Here is a 23,578-nt window from a genome sequence, read left to right on the forward strand (position 1 = left end):
GAGTGAAGGGGAGGAAGAGCAGAGACAAGACAGAAGATATCGAAAGCACCTCATTCCAGATGACCCAGAAAGAGCAAATTGGAGCTCAGTATCTGAACCCCCTGTGCTGTGCTGTGAGGGGCGGGTTGATAACTGGGAGTCTCGCTGTGCTGCTCAAAATGAGGTAGAACAGGTCTGATGAGGCACGAGCAGCGTCTGGTGATCACAACTTCTTTGAAGGTGAACTAATGAAAGTTCACTTAACAAAAATAATATTTAATTCTCTTTTTCAGATGGGTCCAGTCACACTGTAGTGTATAAAGGCATAAGAACTTCAATAATAGATAATTCTGTCTTGTGGTTAATAATTTAAGTAGTGGTATGCTAAATTTATCCATCTTTTTAAAATGATCCCAAAACTAATGCGAAGAAATACCTGTTTTCACTAATTAGTTAGAAATGGCAGAATCTTTACTCATATTTCACACACTTTAAAAACGTCGTACAAACATGGGAAATGCTGGACGGCTTCACGTGAGTCCTGTTTGCGGTGTCTCTGCCATCTAGTGTTCGACCGTGGGAATGACGTGAGCTTGCGGGCTCCCTCTGCTGGTGGAGAAGAGGAATTCTTCGGGGGGGGGGGGTGAAGAAATTGGAAATTATACTGAAACAGAAAATGTCCAATTCTGTTTCACTGGTATAAAATATGTGCATGTTTTTCCATACTGAAAAAGCTCAGAATTTAGACAAAAAATCGACACCCTATGTAAAAATCTAGATTTGCAAATCTAGATTTGCACCTGTCCACATTAAAGATCATCTGCCGGCTATTTGACCAGTCTAGAATTTCATTTTCTGCTTCCACAGTGTTTGCTAGGCCTCCTGTTTTGGTATTATCTGCAAACATGACTCATTTCCTAACTATAGGAGAATCTCAGTTAATCTAAATCAGGAAGAGCCGTGGTCAGTGCAGAGATGCCCGTGGTCCTCCTGTGAGTATATCAGCCCAACCTGAGCACTCATCCCTCACCTAGTCCTCGTCTGCACTGCACCTCTGAGACTACTGGTTCATTCCAAACATGCAAACAACCCTGAGTGCCTATCACCTGCAGTTTCAGAAGTAATATTTTATGAGGAACTTTACCAGAAACCTTCTAAATATTTGAATACCTTATATCACATGCTCTGTGTGTTCATTGCTGTTGTTGTTTGTTCAAGAAACAATACATTGGTTGGCCAAGCCCTGCCTTTTCCAACTCCATGTTGACTTTTCCATAGGATATTATTTCCATGGAGATTATATTCTAATAGTTCTTATGATCGTTCTCACAACGATTATGTAATGGTCTCATAACCTTACATGTAAAAGAAGTGAGAATTATTGGTCTATAACTACTTGATTAAGTTTTCTTGTATTTACTTTCTCTGCTTGTTCGTGTGATAGTTGGCAAACGGGTCCAGAGATCTGCCCTTCAGACACTCTTAAGCAAGCCAGTGATCTTTAATTTACACACTCTTGCAATGCTGTCAAGTAAGATTTGACAAAGGCCTCGTGTAAATGTGATTCGATTCTGCAGTCCCTGATTGTAGTTTTAAATCATACAAACCTTCCAATTTCCTTCCTGTTCTACCGAGGCAGCTCTGACGATGACTTGGATCCATGAGTGCATTTTTTTATTTTCTGCACAATTACAACTTTCGCAACTGAGAATTCCAGCAGATCCATTGAGAAAAACGATTCTCACCTTTTCGTCGTCCTCGGTGAAAGGACCGCCACTCGGGTTCTTGTTAATCGCCTGCGCCACGCCAATGACCTCTCCGTCACTGTTACAGATGGACATGCAGAGAATGGACTTCGTTTTGTACCCCGTCAGTTTATCAATCTCGTCACTGAACCGATGGTCCTGAAACATTTGAGGCGAATTAAACCCCTTCAGACAAACAGCACTGAGTCAGACATACAGTGCAGGCTTACCAGTACCATCTTTATAAGCAATGCTACCCACACGGTTGCACGTTACCCTGTGTGTTAACCTGCTTTTATAAAGAAGTGTCAGCTAATATTTCCACCGTGAGGCAGAACTGCACTCAGCATTGTTTTTTCTCATTTGTCTTTGGACAGGAGAGCTCTGTGTCCGAGGCCCAGTTTTTCCCAGTGAGCAAACTGACCACCTAATTCTCAGGAATTTGCCGCAGGTATAGTGAGGTCCTACTGTCTTAGAGCTGCTTTGAGAAAACCGGGAGCAGGTTTTGTTGTGGCTCACAAAACCTCTGAAAATCACCAGAAGCACCGACTGACGAGAGTATTCAGGAGCTTTCGGGCATTTGGCTTGTATGAAACGGTCTTCATCTTTGACAAGATGAGAACCTTGAGGAGAAGATGAGAGTGGTGATTCCTTCAAAAGCTGTTATACTGTGTTTCCGTAAATAAGCAGGTAGTCTGTTGCAGTAAATGATGTACATCTTTGTTTGCAAGAGCATGAAGATGGACTGTTTGGCCTCCCTGAGAGGTCCTTTTGAGTTTGTCATTGCAGAGCAATGCTTCAATTAGGCCATTGGATAAGTCCTATCAATTAAATAGAGCTAAAAACATCAATGTATCTAACAATATTATTTGATGCTCCTTGTTTTCAATATACATCCTGGTGTCCCAAAATGGAAATCTGAATATACACTGACCATCAGTGAAAACACAATTTACTGCATGAATTTTAGATAGCATTTGTTGTGTCTCAAAACCTCTCAGTACAGATGCAGAAACAGACACCGGTGTCATCAGTAAAGAGAAAACTACAGTCTTCGACCTTTGCAACAGCACTCTTCAAACCTGGATTACTGTAACTAATGGCGTGTAGTTTTGTTGCGACAGCTGCAGATCTGTTACTATTGTCTAAGTGACACTGCCTTTTTCCTGTAGAAGGAAACTCCAAGGGACTGAGGGGCGAACCTGTCTTTAAACCAGCTGCTGCTCTGTGTGGGCCTGGCGACCTGTCTCACCAGCCCCTCTGACACGAGCCAGCTGCGGAGGTGTTGAGCCAGCCCTGATGTTCACAGTCTACTGACTGACACAGACAGGAATGGGGCGGGATGTGTGGCACAGGGCAGGAGCTGCAACGTGTCTGAAGGGATGATACAGTCACTCTCTCAACGGTCACCACAGTCACAATGATGTACAATGCATGCTCTTCATTTATATGTGTGTTTGAACTCACTGAGGACAGAATCCTCAGGAAGCCACACTGTCGAAGGGATGTCAGGGAGCCGGAGACCGGCGAGCTCTGACCGACATGTGTTAATAAACAATTCCCGAACTTTCCCAAGACCTGCTGGTAAACAGCTAGAGGCAGCGCTCCGCAGAGAGGTGCTGCAGTTCCTCCCCTTCTCACAGCCCTGCCCTCCAGCTGCAGTCCTGGGGGAGACAGCCCCTTTCACCACTACAGCCAACAGACAGCAGAGTCTTCTTTACACATCTGAAGGAAAGAGGAGGCTCCTGCAGAGATGAAGGCTTTATCAAACAAGAACACACACAGCACCGCCTTCGGAATCCTAATGATCCTTTATAACTGTCTGTGCTTCACAGAGAAGAGAAGAGCAGGGACACTGGGACTGATTTAAAGGCGAGATTCAGTCAGTACCTTTCTGTGAGCGAGCTAAAAAGACTGGATTTCCACTAGAAAGACGATCTGAGGTTTCACACAGTGGCGGTTCTTCGCTCCGCCTGTTCTCGGAGGGTTTGCTCTTGGTTAGAAGAGCGGATCTCAGCCCCAGCCTGGGGGACCCTGTGTCTTCTGGTTTTGTTCCAGATGTGCCCTTAATCACCAGTGCTAAGAAACTTCCATTTTCTGTTTGAGGCCTTTTAAAAAAAAAAAAACTTACTTTCAGCTCTTAAAAATCTGAATGAGATTTGTAATTCGTTTTAACCCTGTGGTAATTAGTGATTTTCAGGACTGCCCTCATTCAGGAGTGAAAGCTGAAACAGAACTAATTGGACATGCAGTAAGCAGCAGGAAAAACACAGACTCACTGAGTCTCTGGTACCCAGGGTCTGGATGTGCCATTGCTACCTACATCTTCTTAATTTGAACTGATCACCTCTCCGTGTAAGTGCTGTTTCGCCAAAATGAAAGGAGAACAAGTAACAAGTTGATGAGAGCTGGCTTCAAGTTCTTTGTGCTGAATTTGTTGGAAATAGTGCACTAAGCTTGTTTTCAAACCAAGGACTGGGAGCAGAAAGAAGTCTAAACCAGCAAGCAGATCAGTTACAGGTGCCAATTAGCCTGGAAAATGTACTGTACATATTATACAGGAGGGGTAAAGAGACTTTCATCCTTTCTAGAAAGGAACCATCTGTTTCCTAGATTATGCCTATGTACCTGATAATCATATTTAAAACATTTCACACCACTTACATACATTGTTTCTGTTTTCTAAAATATAAAATATATTCCCTTCTAAGATACACACACCTCCTTACAGTACTGTTTGCAACAAGAGCAGAAAATCCCTGGTGACGTTTCTTTCACCTCTACGGCAGCAAACTCCAGTCAAGAAACAGCACATCTCTCCGAAACCCTAAAATAATTGCTTCCAGAAGGACGCCAATAACAAAAACTTTACAGAATCAGCCCGGCTTGTACAGATTTGACCACTGTATGTGTCCATTAGAAGAATGGAAGAAGACACTGAAAATCAGCCTCTATAAATGGGCAAAACATCTCAAGTTCGCATGAAGTTAACAACTACTTCAAGTGGGCAATAGATTCTGACCTCATTTCAGCCAGTGAAGTCCCCCTAGACTTGACCTGAGGGAGGATGTAGCCCTAGTTGAAGCCTGTGGTCATGTCATAATGAGCTACAGCTCTGACACAAACGAGCTACTGGTCTACAGGAAAACAAAGTCAAGATCTCATGAATACACATCACTTCCAGCAACTGCTTTGGTTTAAATCACTTTTCATTGGCCAGTTGCTAATCGAAAGCTAAAAAGTCTCTTTCAAGGGAGCATAGAAAAGTTTTTGCAAATCTGAACTGAGATAATATAAAGAGAATAATTGCAGGAGCTTTCTTTCATCGTTAATTTAAAAATGATATTGATACCGTCTCTTCATCTGCTTAGTCAGTGTAATACATATGTGAGATGTGTTAATATTTGCAAATACTGTATATGTACTACACTCCACATCCAAATATTATATTACATTTCTTATTTCGGTGTAGAATATCAGTGCTATTACTATTTTAAGATGGTTTTAATGTGCTTACTGAAAAAGTTATTGTTGTGTGAACTCAAAGCAAAAAATGGAAAAACCTACAGCAGACCTGTAGTGTTAATGGGAATCTGAGACAGCATCTTATTTAGAAGAAGATCAAGGAATGATTGTACGATACAATCACGCTTCACGGGACAGTCAGGGTCACACTCCCGCCGGTAGAGACGTTTGCTATCAGCACCTGCGTTTAAAAAAATCGGATTTCCGCGTCAAGGACGGTTTCCCGGTTCTCTTGATTTGCAGCGCGATGGTAAAGCCTCTAAATAAAACGTGAGGAACTGGAATCTGTTCAAGGTCCAGATTCCCGCTGCAGCCGGTGCGCTCACCTCATAGGCGTCGGGGATGTTGACGGTCTCGCCGTGCTCAGCCACGTAGCCAATTATGCCCTTCCCCCAGGGCACCTGCACCTCGCTGGAGTTCTCCGTGCTGGACGAGGGCAGCACGGTCGTCCCCGAGTGAACGTCGAAAAACTTGGACACCAGCGTCCTCTTGTGAGGCGGGCCCTCCACCAGGAACAGAGAGCACCTGTCCGCGTCCACCAGGATGCACACGTTTAGGAGAATCTTGTAGCAGAGACTGGGCATGTCCAGGTCGTTGGAGATGTCCTTGACGAGCTCTAAGAAAAACTCCCTCTCGTTCGACTCCTTGAGCCTGCGCTTGTACTCGATGGCGCTGGAGGCGTACTGGGGGACGTTGACTCTGGACTCCAGCAGGGCGCTCAGGATGTGCGCCGGGGTGGGGGGCAAGGAGCTGGCTTTGCGCAGAAGGGCTCTCCTCCGCGTGCTGGACTGGGGGTCGTGGGCGCCGAGGTTGTCGTGCTCGTCGTAGGTCCGGTGCGCGGTCATGGCTCGGGAGCGAGCGAAGTTCCTCCTCAGCTGCAGGTGGGAGGATCGCCGCTGGAAACCGCCGGCTTTGGCATCCCGGAGCGGCTCTGAGCCAGAGCCCGGGCTGTGCTTGTCTTCTGGTGGCGCCTTGTGCGGCTGGTGCGCTCTCAGCCACCTGCTCACCGCTTCACTCTTCCCCTTCCGAATCAAGTAGTCTTCGAAAAGATCCGGGTGGCAGTCCAGGAACGCTTCCACGTCCGAAAAGCCAAAGGCAGTCATTCTGAGACGAGCAGAGACGCGGCAGAGAGACAGTCAGCCGCTAAATGTGCCCCGTTGCGTTACAGTCCACCAGGTCTTTACCAAACACATGCCCCTTCGCAGACCAGCCTGCATCTCCCGAAGAGCTACCCGCTCATTACGCTCAGCAACTTTCTCACTAGTGTTGAAGCGCGCCGTCTTCCCCTTTTAAACGGAATCCCGCTGTGACAAGTAGAAAAATAAAGCGGAGTTCTGGTGATTCTGCAGTAAAATAACGAAGCAGGCAGTTTATAAAGACCTGCTGTCAGTCGGGAGACGGGGAGGACTTCGGTCTTAACGCAGCGCCTTGGCACTTGAGTCTGCCTTCAGATTTCTAATGCGCCTCGGCCAGCGGGAGAGCGGTCTGGCCAGCAGAGAGCCCTGCACAGCTGGACGGACAGTTATGAACAGCAGATTCTCGATGAAAGTGTAAAGGTAAACGTGTGTTTCTTTAAAATGGAAGAGCTTAACATCACTCGTATCGAACAGAAGGAATGCGCGCAAAGCTGTTCAAAATTATAAAGAGCTCAGAGGTTTTTCTTCTCTGAAACCCCTGGAACAGGCTGTGCAGGTGCAGCGCACCTGTGCGCCGGTCTTGTACTGTGGGCTTGTGCGCATCTGAATCGACTTCTAACCTTCTTCATCGTGCACGTCCCGCCTCCTCCTCCTCTCTCGCTGTCTGGAGCTCGTGTGAGTGTAATTACAGTAGCTGCTTGGAAATCGCGGAAGGGCGACTTTAGCAGAACACTGTCACCCAAGCCATTGATCTACCCGGAATAATACAAACCTTTAACGTCCAGGGACTCTGCTAATTAAGAGCTCCCGTCGCTCTTCCTGCGATGGGATTAAATGGATGAAGCCCCCATTTCACCCCAGCATTGCTGATTGAGCATTTTCAGAAACATTTATTAGGCATTCAGATAAACTGTTCGTTTAATCTTTTACATAAAAGGTTTGTCACTCATTTTCGAAACAAAAGACTAAAATAGATTCGATGCCATGTTAGATGAAACGGCCTCCCATCGACTGTATATTTGGAAAACCTTCAAGTTGATTCACATTACTGAGAAAAGAAGGAAACAAGCTTCTCTTTTGTTTGGTCACAATAAATCCAGCTTAATTCAAGAGACCCAGTCTGAAAAGGGGCTTTTTCCTGTACATCAATTACAGTACACGGTATTGAAAACTAAAGCTCATCCAACACCGGTCCACTGCACTTTTCCTACCCAGAGATTCTGGGCTCTTTTAACACTGGCTGAGGTACCAGTCCTACTGTAGATGTCAGCAGAAGTATGAGTCACAGGCCTGAGGCCTCTGCCCGTGTGCTCTTGCCTGGCAGCGCCGGTCGGTCAGTGGCCCAGGTGGGGCCGGGTTCAGATCTGGGAAGACAGGCCCCTCTGGCGTGGCAGTGAAACACAACTGCACACTTGATGTCAGTAAGTCAGTAAATAACAGCTGCATCAGTGCGCAGTGCAAAGTTACAGCACGCTTGGACCGTGTGCGAGCAAAAAACAAATCTGCCATCGCCTGGTATTAAAACTGGCTCAGTCAGTGAAGGCTTTTGTTGAGCTCTGTGCTTATGGGGCCAAGCCTGGGGCATGTCACTGGCAGACTGTACCCAGCATTCCCCCAGCTCTGTGCACTGGGGACGAGACGATCGCCACAGTATAGAACAGATATCGCTGCTCAGGACACAGTCCAGAGAACAGCCATCAGCTGCATCCCAGGGCTTAAGGGAACGAACTACACTGACAGGCTGAAGGAGCTGAACCTTTTCAGTCCTGAACAGCGATGACTGCGAGGAGACCTGGTACAAGTATTTTAAATCCTCAAGGGCGCTGGCAAAATCAACCCAGCGGACTTCTTCAGAATGAACAGAGGAACACCAGTGAGAGGGGACCAGTGGGAGCCACAGGGAGGAGCTTATAACACTGAGCACAGGAGGCATTTCTTTCCACAAAGGGTTGTGGGAGTCTGGAACAAGCGTCTCAGCCGTGCGGTTAGAGATGATATCCTGGATTCCTGCAAGAAACGACTGATTGAGACCCTGGGACCAGTTAGCTACTAACTAGCGAAAGGGCTTCATGGACTACATGTTTGTGACCTTTCCCACATTCCCAGGACCTGTCAGCCCGCGCCCCCTCACTCCTTCCAGCCTGCAGGCAGGTGAGGGCACAGGGGACAGCTCTCTGTCCTCGTGTCCATGGACCGGGCTCCTCTGCGTCAAGGGGCAGGTGTGAGGGGGCACCTCCTCGCCCACTGCCTGTGGGTACAGGGGGGCCGCTCTGAGGCAGGGTGTATACGGGCCTGTTACTGTCAAGATACAGTAGGCTCTGCTGAGAGAGTAGCGAACCACACACAATCCTGCTTCTGCTGGAAACCGCTGAACTGCTATTGATCTCTGTTCATCTCTTACTGTCAGGAGGTGTCACAGAAGCAGTAGGGTGCTCTAGTGTGTTTCATGCTGAAATGCTGTTGTTGAAGACAATCTGCTAGCATTCTGCTTTCTGCCTGCATCAATAGAAGAGTAACATACATATTGGTTTTCCTTTAATAAACATTGTGGTTTAACATGTGTAACAGAGGGGACTAAGGCTGTGAGGAACCATGTTATTTTAACTGAATGACAAATTTGATCTGATTTTTTAAAAGTGGTGCTTGGTGGTTTGGTGATTTGGCTTTTAAAAGGAGTCATATCTTTGTCTAAAATACCATGTAGGATAACAAGTATATGCTGTGTATATTACTAATTCAATAAACAGCTTCAGGGTTAATCAAAACAATAATATGAGCAGTATATATACAGTACACAGTAAGCAATATGCTTTAGTAGTTCAGGTGGGTAGCTGCGTCAGCATGTGTAGGCTGCAAAAGAACAAGTAATAGGTTTTAATAAAGTAATAGGAATAAATAAATAATAATAGATAATATTATATATATACTGTATAATAATGAATAATAAAGTAATAGGAATAAACCTATTACTTGTTCCTTTGCAAACAACGGTGAAATTTAGATATCAACAGTAAAAGTAATTCTTTTAACATAAAATAACAAATATCTGTGTCTACGCTATTATACTGAGTAATTTCCACTGATTACTCCTGGAAGCCCCGGCTCATGTCATGTTGCGCATAGAAGCAATTTCCATTGCCTCAGCTGAGTTACATCTGGGACACAAACAATGTGCTTCACGTAGAATTGACCTTATTTTTGGACTTGGAAAAAAAAAGAAGATGGCTGTTGTTCCCACTCTTTTCCACAAGAGGGCACTAAAACACAGGTTGGACGTACTATCCGAGTGCGGTAGTTCAGTAAATTCTATGAAGATGACAAGTGAAAAAGCAAACAAAAAAAATAATAATTTTCTAACACGGATCTCTTGGGAGGCAGTTCAGCAATATGTAAAGTACTCAGATATTTGTTAATTGGTAGAATGTAAACTAATTGTAATGAACTGTTATTTTTTAAAATAATTTGCTTTCAAGCATTTTTAGAAAACATAAAAAAATGTCATGGGGTTTATGATGCTGGCCACTGGCCATCTCTCCCCCTCCCTCTCTCAGTGAGTCTCCTACTGCAGGCCTGCACAATTTGTTGTGCTGTCAGGCCAAGTGTTTGTGGCACAGCCTTTCAGCATCATCTCACAGCTCTTCATAGACAAAGCAGCACTGAATACAGCAGCTTTTAGTTGCTAGTACACTTCAGAAGAGAGAACGTCTTCCAGCTTCTGCTTGTTATGTGAAACCCTAATTTGATTCCAGGTCGAAAGGTGTTTCTTGTTGTCATGAATAATTCTGTATTTGTTCATTCAGGGGTGTTTCTTCCAGTGCAGGCCTGAACTAAAGACCAGTCTGGTCCACACCTGGCACATTGCTGTAAATCCCAGTGCTCCTCCACACATACTGTACTGTGGCAATTAATACTCACTCTCCCAGCAGGCAGATCTGTACAAATACTGTCCCTGAGTAATCAAATCAGGACACTGAAGGTAAAATGGCTGTTAACTCGGTCTCCACTGAAGTGTTGTTAGCATTTCATTAAAGGTCAAAACTCAGGGAACAAATGCCATGTCTTTATCAGTGCATGCTTAGTATGAACTGTAAAATAATATGCAAGTTTAACATTGTATTTGATTGAGTGGGGTGAAGGTCTTTCATCTGAATCGGTGGTTCTGTCAATGAAAATCTGTTTGGGATGAATGTTTGGGATGAATCCCATTATGTGTCCTAGTTCTGACATGAATGGGAAGTTAAATGGGGACCATTATCTCTCCTCCACTGGGCACACATTGCTTATCCCAGGTCTCCGGTCACCATGGCCTCTGGAAGTACCTAATGAGCTGAGTAATTGTAATTAGCACAACATAGTTTGCTTCCTTGCACAAAACAGAAAATTGTTTTGAACATCCTGAAATTCTCTGCATTTCTCTTGAATATTCTTTGTTCTAAGCTTCAATTAGTTGTTTAATTAGAGGGTCGTTGTCATTGTATGGTCAGCAGGAAAAAAAACTGTTTTGTTTAGGCGCCTTATAAGTAAGGCGTGCACAGCAGAGGATCCAGACGCATCTGAGGGAACCTCCACACAGAATGACATCCAACTCCTGCTGGCCAGTGCTCCTGCTCTTGGGCTGCTCTGTGCTCCAGACTCCAGCTGCACAGAGCGCGGACGAGCGCCCTCTCTCGGCTGACCAGGACCGTCTGGACCCAGACGTGAGTGACCTGGACACTGCTCGGGACCGACGTTTCAGACTCGCAGGATTCCGCACATGAGTTCGCAATCTGGCACAGCGCCGCATAAGAGCCATGGTTCTAAGAGATAAGATCTGTGGAAGAATAAGACCATTTCTTTCACCATGCATGAGACTATTGTTGGAATCTTCTGTCACCCATTTCAGTGACTTTGTGAGGTTTGTCTGTTCCATTATGCAGTATGTTTTTTTTGTTTTCTGACCACCATTACCATCATGAACTGAAGCCTTCATCTTAATTTTTTAAAATTATTTCCAAAGATTAAACATGTCAATATCCTTATAACATGTCTAAGAACCTCTTAAATAATTAAGTGGTATCTTATAAAATCACAGTTTTGATAGGGATTTTAAATTGCAGCTACATGTAACAGTAGGTACTGTATGTGTTAAAAGCCTTGGATCATTCCAAAGACCATTTGTTTACTGGTCAATAAAACTGTGAAAGAAACCAGAAATGTAATGTCAGCCCACACACCAGGCGCACGGCCTGGGAGAGAGAAGATTAGGGAACAACAACATCTTCAGCGTCAAGTCTCTCTTTAAGGGTCTTTTCACTCAGACACCTGTGGATAAAATCGGCAGCTCTTTCTGATTGGATTCTTAAATCTGTCTGGCAAGATAACGTTCATGAGTTTAACAACTAAGGAAATGCATTGAGTTTGTCACTTCTGAAATGTAGAATGTGCACAATATAATAATCAATATCAGGTAATGGTCTCTTTTCAGCGCTTGGAATTTGTTTAACTTTCATATGAGTTGGAATGGTAGTCATAATATATATATAAATGTACAGTATCTCTTTCTTTAATTCTAGGCCACACATGAAAATATGCAAGAAGAACTCAGAAGTATTGACCTGGAGAGAATTCAAGACATCCTGCCATCCGTCACCAGGAAAATCGATGTGCCCACCATTCAGAAACTGTACCACTCCGTGACCAACCTGCCGCTCCGCTTTGGGAGAGCGTCCCAGCCCGTCGCCAATCTGCCCCTGAGGTTCGGCAGAGGCCTGACTGAGGGCTCGGCACGCAAGGCCAAGGCGGCGCTCAATCTGCCCCAGCGCTTCGGCCGGGCCCCGGCGGGCCTGCCCCCTCTTCCCGCGGTGCCGCAGCGGCGGGCCCGCACGGTCGCGCCCTCGGCCACGCTGCCGCAGCGGTTCGGGAGAGCGGGCGCCCCGCAGGAGGCCTTCCGCTCCGCGGCGCCGCTCCTGGTCAGGGCGGGCTCGGCGCTTCCGGGCTGCAGGTACTGTAGAAGCCTGGAGACGAGGGGTGGAGGCTGCTGGGAGACACGGGGCTGGAATCGTTAGACTCTGACACCTACAGAGACTTTAAATACGGCGGCTCCCCAATACGGACCCTTGTTATCCCACACCTTAGTATTCTTATTTTAATTTCATGTATCTTCATGTATCTAATTCGTGGTTCTGTATTTATTTACATTCATATTCATCGCAGTAGCAACAGAAGTGTCGGCAACCGTAGCTACACAGTTTCAACAGAACTGTAGTTTTTGGAGGCACACTGCGTGTTCTGGGGTAAATCGTGAACTGTGCGTTTTCCCTTCAGTTACCATCCAGATTCAAGTCGGAGAAACCACTTGTTCTTTAAAGTCATAACCGTGGTTATGACGTGAAGAAGGCTGCATGGAAAAAAATTCTCCAAAACATAAAATAAAGTATAATGAGCATTCTAGTTGCGCTCAATTGTCATGCAAAAATACTTCAATGGGGCATATCGGGTTTTATTAAGTGGAACAGAGAATCATGTTTTGTACGATAATATCCAGCCTCCTCACCCACCCCGATCTCTTCTCTCTTCCAGGGCCGTGTACGCGCCTGTGGAAGAAGACGAGAAGTCCTCACAAGAACTCTAAAGATTGCTCCTTAAAGCCATGATGAATGAAGACTTTTTAAAATAATTTTAAAAATTGTGTTTAATGCTTTTGGAATGAAGTAATTTGGAAAAGGTATCGCTCTTACGTTGCCTGGCTTGTGATTTTATACTGTGGAATCACTATGCTGCTGTAGAAAACCACATTTAATTGGAACAAAATCACATAGAAAGTTAATACTACATCTTCGGTCATCTAAATCTGTTACACTAGGTTAGGTATAAGGATCTATTCAGTGTAAAGTAATGTTATAGTTCCGTTTCCGATCTTAATAAAAGCGATTTTAAACCTTCCCCATGACTGAATGGTATGTTCGCGTAATCCCGTCATCAGGCTGTAGTGTGGGAAAAGTTCAGCCGTTTGCTGCTCCTATTTTTACGTGTTTATAACGCCGAACATGGCGAATACCTACCGTACAAATGTAAACGGCTGCCCGCTGTGAAGGGACACTTCAGCACCTTGGACAGGTCACTGAAGCTCATTTTCGGTCTGCGGATGCTGCCGTGGGGACTCCCACATCCCTCCAGCGGTCAGAGTGACTCCCCTCGGTGCTCACGCAGTGTGGAGCGGTGCTCAGGGCTCTGCCTGGTACAGGACAGGTCGTGGGTCTAAATCTCAGCTGTGGTCCCCTGGAGCAAGGTACTTCACCAAACGTGTTCCCTCGCACCCGAAGAAGGCTCCGCGGCCGAAACGGTGTGTTTCCTTTCTTCTCTTTTCAGCCTGGAATAAACCCGTTACAGTACCTCTCCCTTTGCAGCCTACCCATGCCGACGCAGCTCCATACTTGAACGTGTTCCATTAACGATGCAAATGTAAATAAATAAAAGCGCCAGCCGAATAACCCAGTGGGCAAAAGACGTATAATATACGTCTATTAAACGCATACCTTAGACGTCTAAATGTGGTCTGCAGTTCGTCTAGAATGAAACTCTAATATACGTCTATTGTTATACGTCAATTATACTGTACGTCTATGATTAGATGTTCATTATACGTAAATGGTTGGAGTTCTATTATACGGATACATTTAGAGGACTATTATACGGATAAAATTAGAGGTCTATTATACGTATATGGGTAGAGGTCTATTATACATCAAAGATAGGTTTTACAGGTGTAGAAACTAGTAAATCAAGCCAATGATTAGGTTTAGAAATTTATTCTGAAAATACACATTCACACCTGAAACATATGTATTTCAAATTATACATTGTATACAATCAATCAACAATCAACATATGGGCAATAATCATAAAAAACACAACTAGTCTTAAACTTCAGCTACAAATTCTGGTAACATGGCAATATACAGTATAGTAATGACAAACACAAACTAATTACATTAACACACTAACTCAAAACCACATTTTGATTCAAATATACATTTTAAAATGTACAACTTCTATATTTCCAAGAAAAAAAAAATATTACAATGGAAGTTAAGACGATTTTTGTCCACTATTTGCAAACCCTGTCTAATTGTCCTAACAGTTAGAACCAAAAACCTATTATTTTCAGTGTCCAGATCTCCTGGCCCCCTGCCTTGCATATGCATTCTTCAAGTAACACATTGCGTGCTCCTTTATTTCTTTTTCTGTTGATGTAGGGTGGGACTTCAGCACCGCAGCTAGGAGAAAATTATATAATATTACTTCCCAAATAAATGATGATTAATATCTTCTTTAGTATAATCTAAAAAATGAACGGTTTACTAAGCTCAAAGCTGAAATAAATGTATAAAATTTGGCTTGCATCATAGCAGTTGAGCAATAAAGTCTGTCCTAATTAAAGAGTACCCAAAGTTTGAAAGTACAACATAGAATAAGAATAGAGAAACGGCAAAACGATTTTGTGTCATCTTCCCCATTGACACTATTTTAATGTGCCATTTTTTGCTTATTCACGTACTATTTTAATCAAAATAATATTAAGAAAGATCTGTATGTATTCAGATAGTATTATTATTGTTCATACTTACTCGTCAAAAGAGGATTGCTGAGATATTTGCGGATATACTTCTACGTTTGAAAAACGTGTCCAAAATGGTGACCAACGAATACTAGCAATGCATTGTGGTATATAACCGGAAAATATGCTGGGTTCGATATTTTCTCAACGTATGCGTTTATTAATGTTGTCGATATTATGGTTGAAATTTAACATTGATAATACATCGCGGCTATGTGCCCCCTGCTATGTGCTGATGTGCAATTTTAACGCATGCAGTTAGTAAGGATCGGTCACTGTTGTATGGTATTATATATAATGACATTATGGAATAGGATGGGGACAGGCCTGGCAACACGGGGGGAGGGAGGAGTGTCGCCCCGTCAGTTTTGGGCAAAAAGATTTACCTAACTTAATTTGCGCCCTAAAAAAATAGTTGTACTTTGTCAATGGTCAGACAACACTAAATGACACTAACAGTCACTCGGACTGTTTGATGTGCAGGAGGGCTATCCGTCCAGGAACTGCACATATCAGTGTCGGTATTGAGTGTCAACATTACGATCCTGTTTGCTCAGGTGGACCGATTCCTTGCAGTAGTTTATCATTATACTTAAAATCGTTATATAACTAGGACTAGTTATAGCAGTCTGTGCTTTCTGTTGGTTTTACAACATTTTTTTTCTTAACGATTCAGAACGTCCATGTAGCTGCAAAAATGAACGCTTATGGTACTTTTCGCTCCAGGCAATACAAACCGTGAGAGTGACGAAAAATGTGAAACTGAACTTCATCGCAAATACCAGATTGCTAGTCGTTATCTTCTATCATGAAGCACTAATCAATGGCATACTGTATGTATTACTGTATGTATCGTGTGTGCCGCAACTAGGAGTATACGGCACTCTGCACAGTGTACGAAGTAAATTATGTTCGCAGTAATTAATTTATTATATTTACTATATTTATTATACACGTGTAAATTAATTACTGCGAACATAATTTACTTCGTGCACTGTGCAGAGTGCCGTATACTCCTAGTTGCGGCACACACGATACATACAGTAAAAAGCCTCAGGCACTGTGTTAGATGTGTTTTCGACGTTATATATGCGTTTATTAATGTCGTCGATTTTACGGTTGCAATTCGACGTTGATTATACGTCGCGGCGACGTATATATATACGTATAGCCGTATATTCGACGAATCAATGCCCACTGGGAAACTATCATCAGTGCTGTTAATATACTTGAATGCGCACAAGGCGTGACTGCTGTTTCCGACACCTTTGTGACTCCATGTGAGGATCACCAGACTACAGAAAAGATCAGGTTCTTTACGCATTGCGCTCACTATGATACACGTGTCGCTGAAGAGCTGTCTTATATATAAACATGTTGTCCAGCCTGACGAGACGTGCATGTCCTGTGTACATAAGAACACAGAACGGAAGAAAGGTCTGCAGACAAGAGGGACCGTCCAGTTCATGTTGCTCGATTGGTAGCCTAGTATTGAATATACAATTTCATAGAGCCGTTTCTCCAAGGTGCCAAGGTGGACTTTTAAGAAAGAACAGAAAAAAAATAATAATTTCATGTTAAAGTAATTCAGTGATGTCTTGATGTCCGTGTATTTTAGATATCGAGAAAAAAAAAGTGAAATTCCTCTTTTGCCAGTTAAAGTAACGTTTTAGCAAAAGAAAGAGAAACAGGCCTACCCAGACGATAAATAAGGAGATACAATTGTTTGTTTGTTTGTTTGTTTGTTTGTTTTGTTTACGGGGGCAATGAGGGGTACAGCGTGTTTTTATTGGCTTGCTGGGTCAGTGTCTCCCCGCAGTGACGGTGCGCCCACGCGTGTCCAATCAGCGCGGAGCCGCGGGGCTCCAGGTGCAGCCGGAAGTGGGGCTTCCGGGCGGGCTGGGCTTGTACCTGCAGCTCTCGCCGCCCTCTGCTGCCCTTCACAGGGGCTCCGGGATGGGAAGCGCTGAGCTGCCGGGCTGGCCTGTCTCTCTGCATCGGGACCTCCAGCCAGGAGGAAGGTAGGGCAGCTCAGTCACTGTGGTTTCCCGCTTTCATTCGTTGACTCAGGCGCTTTCTCCTTGAGAAATACATATTCCCCTGGGGGATCGGTAGCGTTCAGCAGCGTTACTAGGGTGTGAAGCATGTTAACCTGCAGTGTCTCTTACAGCGTTTTATTTTTTACTTTGATTTGCTGGAAGATAAGTGACTGATCCAAACAGGTCGTAAGCTGCAGCTTGCCGTCGGGACCACACTAATTCTTGATAGGAACCCCCGAAAAATATATCTGGGCCATTTTGTGAATATGTCACATTAAAAGCAGGAATAAAAGTTTAATTTTGAGAATTTCTGCCTTTATTAACTAATTTAGAACCTTAACACAACTAACTTGTTAAATTTGAGTTGGAAAGAAATTTGCATAAATGTGTTTTGTATCGTAGATATGCAGAAATAATTCTTTTTTGGCGAGTAGGATCTCCATTAAACACCTAAATAATAGTCGTGTACTGTAGACTTTCAGATGCTTTTTAAAAAAGAGTATTGTAAATGTAGTGAAGACATGCAGAAGCACAGCCCTGGTTTTTTCATACAGTCTGATAAGCAGCCAGTGCGCTCCTCTCCTCTGAGGGCCGTTTCAGCTCATTTACTGCAGAGCTGCTGTTTGCAGTGCAGTTTCAGTGGGTTTCCAGTATCCTGTAATATTCACCATTCCCTCACAACACCAAAGCTGAATCTTTCACATTAACTGTCTCTGGGTTACATTCCTTCCAGCATTTAGCAATTAACAGAGTTAATTAGAGTACAAACTTAAATAAAGAAAAATGTTAACAGCACAGCGCGAGACACAGCACACAACAAGAATAACTTTAAAATAAGCCTTTGAGCTTGAGTCATGAGCATTAGGATGCGTGGACCTGCGCCGTAACCCTCACCCAGGGACTGTGCCACTGGAGCTGCCCTGGGAGGGCTGGACGAGGGCTGAGCTGCCTCTGGCCAGGATGTTTACTGTAGCCCGGCTCACTATGGAGACATTGTCCTCCTGCAGCTTAGAAACCTGTAGACAAAGACCTTTATCAATGATTAATTCTCTCTCGCCTCAGCTTGGTTTACTCAGTACTGGTCTCCTGGCTGCACACAGGTAGCTCTGGTAAACAGAACTAGAACACTGTTTGCACTGAACCCCGCTGAACTCTGAGCAGACTGCCAGCCATTCTGGGTTTGCTTTGAGCTGGTGGTAGATTCTTGGTCGATCGAAAGGAAGGCGGGTCTCTCCCTGCTTATCTCCCAGCTCCCAGCAGTGGCACCGGCACCAGGGGGGAAGCCCTGGGCCTCAGCTTCACGAGAGAAGGACATGGAGACTGTGGCTGTGGCTCATTCAGGACAGACCCCTGCCCATGTAAACTGCAGCCTGCTTGTGAAAGCATTGACGTGCCATACAGAGAGCGGCGCTTGTTTTTAAGCAGAAGCCCTCCACAGTGCTGTTTGCCTTTGAAGAATGACAGCAGTACAAGGAACAGTAACAAACACCTGTCCTTGCAGGGGTGGTTCCACACAGCAGTATTACGACCTGGGGTCGGTGAAAAGCAACATGAGCATAAACGACCAGCGGTAAGTGCTTTGCCGCGGAGATGAGTGCAGTTGTTTGTGAGGATAACACAGGCACCCACTCATTTCTTCAGACAGTATAATAAAGGTCAGGTTGCCATAGTAATATGAACACACGATTATTGTAAAGAGTATCTATAGAAAAGCAATGTTGTGCATATCCAGCAAAAACAATCAGTTTTACAACCTACAGCAACAGAAAATCGTCTACTCAATTATATAGATTTTCATTTATGTTATTTATATTTTGTTTTGTTTTTTTAGTTTTATGATTTCTGCTCCTTTCCACATGTCATGTATGTTATTTGGGCACTAGATGGCAGCAGAAGACACAGACTGAGTTGCCACGGTGCTCAGTGCTTCACAGTTCTCCCATCGGCGTGATGACGTCATCATGGGACTTGCTCATTAGAGATGGACATTTGTAGTGTCTTTACAAAACTTTGTACGATCAGCATAACGTCAGCTTTCATACTGATTGTAAAAACTGTTCCTTTTTTTCAGAATTCCTACACCAACACAAGTCAGACTTGCGTGAGTACACAAGAGACAACTCTCTCTCATAGTGTGCTCTTTAATAGTATATGTTGGAGTATTTACATTCTTTCTAGAACAGATGTGCTTGCAGTACATATTTCCTTCTGGTATGTTTCTTAATGACAGAAAATTAGGAATTTTTTGTATCGTTTCTTCAGCACCCTCCTCCAGGGGACGTTGATCACGTCCTTGTTACATTAACACCTTCGTGTAAACTCTCACCCGAAAGACGGAGGTCAGTGGCACGGTGTTCCAGGTCACCGCTCTGGGGTGTTGGGGTTGAAATTCTGGTCCATGGGAAATAGCGCCACCTACTGGTCCAGCAGCATGACTTACAGCTGGTGACTGGTTTCCAGTGCTGACCGGCCCAGATTCGGGCTGTTCAGCTGGCGACCAGGCTACAACCTGGTGACTCTGCAGAAAAAATATAAAGGATGTGTTGTCATCGGTGTTCTTCAGTATTTTGAGAAATCTGTCAGGGTACCCGGCACATTTCCTTCTCTCTTCCCTGATTAGTGCCCCACAGCTCTGCCCCGTGTGTCTCCTGTCCCCCCAGCGCAGTGTGAGGTGAGGGCTGTGGTGCTGAGTCCAGCTGGTTCACGGCTGCTGTTCCCTGTGTGTAGGGCTATCCTTTCATATCCTCTCTCCCTTCTGCCTCAGCGAGAAGCAGATTAAGGTGCCGTTCCCAGCTGAGCATCCCTACCAGTCCCACATCTCCCGGCTGGCCGTGTTTCCCAGTTTCTCCTCTCCGGATGACCCGGACACAGGGGTCCGAGCTGCCTCCCAGCTGCCCCTCGGCCCCCACATCCCAGCAAGCAACCATGACGTCACGGTGCTCAGCAAAACCAAGGGTAAGAGCAGCAGCTCTTCCAGCCCCGTCCCAGAAAGGGTGCACTGTGTCCAGGGAAGGTGTGTGGGGTTGGCAGAGGTGCGTCTGTACCTGAAACTGCAGCTGTGTCCTGGGAAGGTGTGTGGGGTTGGCAGAGGTGTGTCTGTACCTGAAACTGCAGCTGTGTCCTGGGAAGATGTGTGGGTAGCAGAGGTGTGTCTGTACCTGAAACTGCAGCTGCTCTCAGGTGAACACCTGCGCTGCTTCATGCATGACCAACTACTGAGGAAGAAGAGTCCTCAGAGGTGCAGCTTCCTGGTTTCCCTCTGGTGGGTCCGTCAGTTTTCCCAGTGCAGCTCTGAACTGTGCTTGTTAGTTTAGGGCAGCCAGGGTGGTTACAGGTGCAGATGGCTCCTTCTCCACAGTAAACCATTCTGGACCTGTCCTGATGTCTTCTGTGCACCTGCGCTATCTGATCGCTACTGTTCTGGATGTAATTGTGTTCAGTTTTCAGCAAAGTTGGAAGAGTAACATCACATTGCATGACTCTTCTGTAGTTCAGGACACCAAGAAATATCATGTAAGAAAGAGAAAGCCCCTAGCTATCTGTGTGAAAGAAATTAACATATGCAGAGAAATAGATAGTATATATTTCCCTCACATCATAATTAAAGTTATCTTCAAAATTCTAGGAGGTCCGTACCGCTTTGAACGAACTGAAATTCCCACCGACTCAGAGAAGAGAGCACTACACTGGCCCGGTCAATATGGCTACTATAATGTAAGGAATGGCATTCGATACTCCTTTGTAATACTGCTATACAGTATCCTTTTGTCTTTAATAATTCAAAGCTGGATGCAACAATTTTAAGAATAAACATCTTTTCTATGCTTCTGAATATCTTTGTCTTAAAAACCTACAGTAATTGTTTAGAGAATATTTTACAGTTTTGAAGGGTTTAAAGGGCCTTTTCTATCTGCCTGGCGTTCTATAGTTCCCCAAATCAGCAGAGGGATTCGTCCAGGTTTTTTACCCCAAACCTCCCAAGACCGTGGCCCCAAACCCAGGCCTGAGGCCCTGGGACACCACCCTCTCGGAGAAGACAGCCAACACGCTGAGGAACCTGGAGAGATCCTACTGGCTCACCTCCTACCAGCTCCACTACACAGGTGCAGGAACTGAACCCCGAAACAGGACTGGGGTTACGGGCTCATGGGCCTTTGGATTGCTGGGGCACCACTCCAGTCCCCCAGGGCCAGAATCCAGCAGGTGAAGACTCCTGAAATGCAGCTGCAGTAGGTTTGAGGAAGTGAGAACCTGACACTGCTGCTTCCAGGAGTCAGCAGTTCACCACAGCTGTAGATGAAGGGCAGGTGGATCATCTCTTATCTAAAATGGACAAGTCAAGGTTTATTCCAGGCTGAAAAGAGAAGAACCACAACGTTTCAGCTATGGGTCTCAACACACCTAAAGAAGGCTCCACAGCCGAAACGTTGTCTTTCTTTTCTTCTCTTTTCACCATGGAATAAACCTTGACTTGTTCCTTTTGCAGTGTACACTTGCTGACACAGCTCCCTACTGTACTACATTTGTCTAAAATGCCTATAATGACCTTGGGTCAGTTAGGTATGGGCTGCGGTGAACTCTTTCTTTAGAAACTGTACCCCAGTAGGTCTCAGTTCAGGTATGGAGAACTCAGACACACTCAGGGCTAAATAAAATACAGCCTCTGTTTAGGAAGCGGGCCCATGAATCCAGTGCAGCTGGATGACTACCACGCAAGGGTCATCGCAGCTGTTTCTGGGGAGCTCACGCCATGTTCAGCTCGACTGGTAAGTCAATCTGTATACATCTGTGTGAGGCAGCTGCCCTCTCTGAATACAGGAGTGTGACATTGCCCTCTCCTCTGTAGAGAGAGTGGTCCCATCCCGCCTTTACTCCTCCCTGCCCACTTGAAGGCCGCTACGCCAGGATACGCCAAGGTCGCCGCCCTCTGGCATCGACACTTCCTGGCCTTCAGTCAGGCTGGCCCTGCGCCCCGAACCTGCCTGCGCCCCAGGACCAGCACGAGGGTCACTGGGCCTGCGCCCCCAACCCGCCTGCGCCCCAGGACCAGCACGAGGGTCACTGGGCCTGCGCCCCCGACCCCCCTGCGCCCCAGGACCAGCACAAAGGTCACCGGGCCTACACCCCCAACCCGCCTGCGTCACAGGACCAGCACGAGTGTGACGGGAGAGCTGCTTTCTTGCGGCCACACGGGGGCGCCAGTCCCTGTGAGGCCTGTGGCTGTGGAAGCCCAGCTTCATGCCTTCAGGAGCAAGAGCCCGGAAGAGACAGCGGTGATCCTGGGGGACCGCTGGCGGAAACCGGAATAACGGGAAAGATAACGGACACGGCCCAGGCCCTGGCCCTTCACGCCCGGCAGCTCGTACCCCCCCTCCCCGGGCAGGAGGGGTCTGCAGAGGCCCCCAGGGACCTGCGTTATGAGGACTTGCCAGGCAGCAGGAAACAGGATTATAAAGCTGGGAATAATCCGTTCAGTCTCAGCCGCCCCCAGCCCCAGCCCACAGAGCCCCCCGGCGCGGCCCCCGAGCACGACCGCGGCGGCTGGGACACACCGCTCGGCGCTTCCCGTCTCCTGCTTGGGCCCGGCGGGAGAGCCGCGCCTGGCACCCTGTGGCCGAGCCGCGGCCCAGCCCGCCCCCGGGCTGGACTCCTGGAGCTGCAGGGCTCCTTCAGCAGGTCCGAAGCCCACAGGAGGCTCCACGCCTCCATCGCTGGGAGCCCTGTGGACCTGCGGGACAGCGTGTGTACCGGCAGGAGGCACCAGTTCTTCGGCTTTAATTCTTACTATTTCCACAACTGATACGTGTCCACAGTCGCCAAGAGTGTTTCTGAGAGGCGCCATCACAATGGGATTGAAGGGTGTGACTTTGACGTCTCGTGATGTAGATCCCACAGAGGAAGCCCACCACAGCCTCCAGCACAGCAGGGCAGTCATAAGCGCTGCTACAGCTCTGAATTCTCGTGATGTCACTTCTACCTCCTTGCAAGACCTTGGCAAGCTCACGGTCGCTGGGACCAAAAGAATAAACGTCTGAATAAAAAAAAAAAGATGACTGCTTGTAATTCCTAAATTTAAATGTGAAGAATTATTGACGGGAAAATCAGCGTTTCTTCACCAAATTTTCATCTCATGAAGGAATAGAAACCCTGGCAGAATAACTACATTTCTCCCATCTTGACTGCAGTGGCTTCAGGAAAGCCCGTCAGTGACGGGGTTGGAGAGTGGAGACTTACTGTAGTTCAAGTCTGACAGAACATCTTGTCTCGCCATCGGCAGAAGATCTTTAAGGTCTAACTACTGTATTTCCATTTTAATAACTAGGTATTCTTCTATACAGTGCATACAGTATATTAAAAACAACTGAATCCAACATAAATTTCATGATTCAAATAGAAAGCTAAATTGTCATTAAAATCTTTGTAATTTTATTTTGTGATCACTTCAGATGTGGAGTGTTTTTTAACTGAAGAACTTCAGTTTATTGCAGACATAACTGTACCTGAAGTAACCATGTGTCTGAAACCTTCCCAAAGAGGGCTGCCGTTTTGTGTTGGAGT

The 23,578-nt window shown here is 45.7% G+C and overlaps 3 protein-coding genes across 5 annotated transcripts in view; 2 read left to right on the forward strand and 1 right to left on the reverse strand.

Annotated features, from left to right (window-relative positions):
* The window catches only part of pde11al (phosphodiesterase 11a, like), a 34,226-nt gene extending 27,181 nt beyond the window's left edge, over positions 1–7,045 (reverse strand). Inside the window, exons 1-2 of the mRNA XM_088600342.1 lie at positions 5,576–7,045; positions 1,725–1,883 (exon numbers count right to left, since the gene is read on the reverse strand). Of these exons, the coding sequence (XP_088456468.1) occupies positions 1,725–1,883; positions 5,576–6,352 (936 nt within the window). The 5' untranslated portion in view covers positions 6,353–7,045. The remainder of the gene's footprint in view (positions 1–1,724; positions 1,884–5,575) is intronic.
* Positions 7,046–10,901: 3,856 nt separating this feature from the next.
* npvf (neuropeptide VF precursor) lies at positions 10,902–13,306 on the forward strand. The gene is made up of 3 exons (XM_088600287.1): positions 10,902–11,082; positions 11,938–12,365; positions 12,944–13,306. Exons 1-3 carry the CDS (start codon positions 10,960–10,962, stop codon positions 12,993–12,995), a joined length of 603 nt encoding a protein of 200 aa, XP_088456413.1. The 5' UTR covers positions 10,902–10,959; the 3' UTR covers positions 12,996–13,306.
* A 2,846-nt stretch (positions 13,307–16,152) lies between these two features.
* On the forward strand, positions 16,153–23,449 carry spmip4 (sperm microtubule inner protein 4). Of its 3 annotated transcripts, XM_088600347.1 has the most exons (10): positions 16,153–16,292; positions 16,788–17,002; positions 18,522–18,590; positions 19,092–19,121; positions 19,641–19,691; positions 19,785–19,975; positions 20,646–20,734; positions 20,949–21,123; positions 21,692–21,786; positions 21,867–23,449. In XM_088600347.1, the coding sequence occupies exons 2-10, from the start codon at positions 16,938–16,940 to the stop codon at positions 22,818–22,820; spliced, it is 1,719 nt and encodes a 572-aa protein (XP_088456473.1). In that variant the 5' UTR covers positions 16,153–16,292; positions 16,788–16,937; the 3' UTR covers positions 22,821–23,449. The 3 variants fall into 3 exon arrangements, with proteins under 3 accessions (XP_088456473.1, XP_088456470.1, XP_088456471.1); XM_088600344.1 differs by lacking the exon at positions 19,641–19,691 and having other exon boundaries at positions 16,157–16,292; XM_088600345.1 differs by lacking the exon at positions 19,641–19,691 and having other exon boundaries at positions 16,166–17,002.
* Positions 23,450–23,578: the final 129 nt, after the last annotated feature.

Source organism: Lepisosteus platostomus, chromosome 12, assembly GCF_059453375.1.
Source record: "Lepisosteus platostomus isolate fLepPlt1 chromosome 12, fLepPlt1.hap1, whole genome shotgun sequence".
Taxonomy (NCBI): Eukaryota; Metazoa; Chordata; class Actinopteri; order Semionotiformes; family Lepisosteidae; genus Lepisosteus; species Lepisosteus platostomus.

What these genes read in the sequence shown, in the direction of transcription:
- npvf (XM_088600287.1), top strand. Translation starts at nt 10,960, where the DNA reads ATGACATCCAACTCCTGCTGGCCAGTGCTCCTGCTCTTGGGCTGCTCT. An exon ending in AGGACCGTCTGGACCCAGAC is followed by an intron (nt 11,083 to 11,937) that starts GTGAGTGACCTG and finishes CTTTAATTCTAG; the next exon opens with GCCACACATGAAAATATGCA. An exon ending in TCGGCGCTTCCGGGCTGCAG is followed by an intron (nt 12,366 to 12,943) that starts GTACTGTAGAAG and finishes TCTCTCTTCCAG; the next exon opens with GGCCGTGTACGCGCCTGTGG.
- spmip4 (XM_088600347.1), top strand. Translation starts at nt 16,938, where the DNA reads ATGGGAAGCGCTGAGCTGCCGGGCTGGCCTGTCTCTCTGCATCGGGAC. An exon ending in GGTGCTCAGCAAAACCAAGG is followed by an intron (nt 19,976 to 20,645) that starts GTAAGAGCAGCA and finishes TCAAAATTCTAG; the next exon opens with GAGGTCCGTACCGCTTTGAA. An exon ending in CGCCATGTTCAGCTCGACTG is followed by an intron (nt 21,787 to 21,866) that starts GTAAGTCAATCT and finishes TCTCCTCTGTAG; the next exon opens with AGAGAGTGGTCCCATCCCGC.